The sequence below is a fragment of the Herpailurus yagouaroundi genome, unplaced genomic scaffold, assembly GCF_014898765.1.
Source record: "Herpailurus yagouaroundi ecotype Mexico unplaced genomic scaffold, PumYag 28, whole genome shotgun sequence".
Lineage (NCBI taxonomy): Eukaryota > Metazoa > Chordata > Mammalia > Carnivora > Felidae > Herpailurus > Herpailurus yagouaroundi.
The window spans coordinates 11,741,471-11,743,373 of record NW_024412376.1 but is presented as its reverse complement, the minus strand read 5'-3'; the positions used below and the strand labels follow the sequence as shown (position 1 = coordinate 11,743,373).

The 1,903-nt window shown below is 54.0% G+C and overlaps 1 protein-coding gene across 1 annotated transcript in view; it reads right to left on the bottom strand.

Moving 5' to 3' along the window:
• The window catches only part of LOC121031940 (basic proline-rich protein-like), a 13,577-nt gene extending 12,879 nt beyond the window's left edge, over positions 1 to 698 (bottom strand). The window contains exons 1-3 of the mRNA XM_040480946.1: positions 601 to 698; positions 420 to 486; positions 23 to 304 (exon numbers count right to left, since the gene is read on the bottom strand). Of these exons, the coding sequence (XP_040336880.1) occupies positions 23 to 304; positions 420 to 486; positions 601 to 698 (447 nt within the window). The remainder of the gene's footprint in view (positions 1 to 22; positions 305 to 419; positions 487 to 600) is intronic.
• Between the last annotated feature and the right edge of the window lie 1,205 nt (positions 699 to 1,903).

Sequence of the window (1,903 nt, the reverse complement as noted above, 5' to 3'; positions counted from 1 at the left end):
CGGGCGCCGCCGGGGCAGCGGCCGGTCGGGGCGCGGGGGCGCTGCGGCAGTGCCAGTGCCCGCGCTGGCCGGGTGGGGGGTGGCCGCCCGCTCTCCCGTGCGCCGCCTTGTTTATCTCGCCCGCCGCGGGCGCTCGCAGAGGAACCCCCTCCCCAACTTTGAGCGGTTGTCCGGAGTCGCCTCTCCGACGGAGACTGAACTGCCCCCTCCCTGACCCTTTCCGGCTGGGCCGCCAGCCCAACCCTCCCGGCGCCTCGCGCGTTCCTGCCCACTCCACCGAGCGAGCGAGCGGGCGAGTGCCGGGCTGCGGGACGCGCGGCGCGACACACCCTCCACCTCGGGGGTTGCCCCCTTCCCTTTCTGGCCCCTTTTGTCCACCCCCACTTCCTTACATGCGGTTTAATCCTGCCTCTCCTCACCGGTGTCCCCTGGCCCTCCTTGGAACTGGCACTGTGGGCAAGTGGGGTGCTCGGGTGGGGGCCTGGGCTGGGAGTTTGTCATGTGCAAACAATTTCAAAGGCAGATTTTTCTTCCCTGTCTTGGAGTTCAGGGCTCAGCGCCTTCACTTTAGGAATGACTCAGAAATCTAAAGAAGCCCACCTGCCAGGCGGTGGGGGTGCCACCGCCTCCTTGATATCAGGCAGTCCTAGGCAGTTTTCGGGAGCTTTGGAACATTTCCACCAGGCAGGCGTTTTCATGATGTCAGGCCGCCAGGCGCAGGGTTACGTACAGGCCACCACTATCTTCTTTACACTCCTCTTTCTAGAAAAGTGTCTCTGGTGCAGTTTGCCTGAAAGTGAGTGATCAACAGGTATCGCAGGCTTTTGTGACGCCCTCCTAAGGTGTTGTGTAAACAGAGGTTCCAGGTCTCAAGGAACTTGAAACACAGGGGAACACGGGAATTAAGTTAAACTCCACAGGCACTTTTGAGGAGCTGCTGTGTTCTCAGCATTATGCCAGGCTCTCAGGGAACGATGATAAGAGGCACACAAGAAATCTAAGGCCTCAGAAATCCCATTGGTGGAAGTGATTTGAGAGCTCCAGTTCAAATTAATGTGCTATGGCTGCCTGAGGCACTGTAAATGCTGGGGGTGGGAGGAGGAATATGGAAGGAAAGGTTACAGTTGGGGGATGGATTTATGGTACTAAGTCATGAAGTAAGTCAGCACTTGGAGAATAACTCGCTGGCCAAGGCCCAAAGGCAAGAGAGGGAGAAACTACAGGTGCCAGAGGTAGCAGAGGTACTGCCAGAGGAGAATAGGTCTGAACAGTTATCTCAGTGAGGGAGGATACAAAAGATACAGGAGATGATTCCGTCCAGGACTTAGTCTCAGGGAGGAGACAGAAACACTTAAGCACGTGAAATAAGACCTCAAGATAAGGCACAATTAACTGTCGAAATGCAAGGTATAGGAGAGGTGCTGCTGGAGCTCAGAGAAGAGTGCTGTGGGCAGGAATCGCCAGGACTTTATTCCTGGAGGATGAGACCCTTGAGATGGGTCATGAGGTGTGATTGAACATGGCTTTCCTGAGAGACAGGAGGTGGGCTTGGCCAGACCAGGGAACGTTTCCTGAGCAGGAGATAAAGATGGAGAGGAACAATGGTTAGGATTGTGAAAGTCCTAGAAAGCCAGGCTGGGGAATTGCACTTTACCCTGTGTGTGCTGGGGAGACATTAAAGGTTTTTGAGCCAGAGAGTGACGTAACAGGAAGGTATTTGGAAAGGTTTTTTAAAAGTAATGTTAGAAGACAAATCAGTAGACTGTTACAGTTGTGGAGTGCTCAGAATTTGGACTGGGATAACTGAAAATGGAAAAGCGGGTGGATTTTAGAAGCATTACTGTTGAAATAATCTGTTGACAGGGGCAGGGTGAAGGAAGGAGATGAATGGAAATTAATTCTT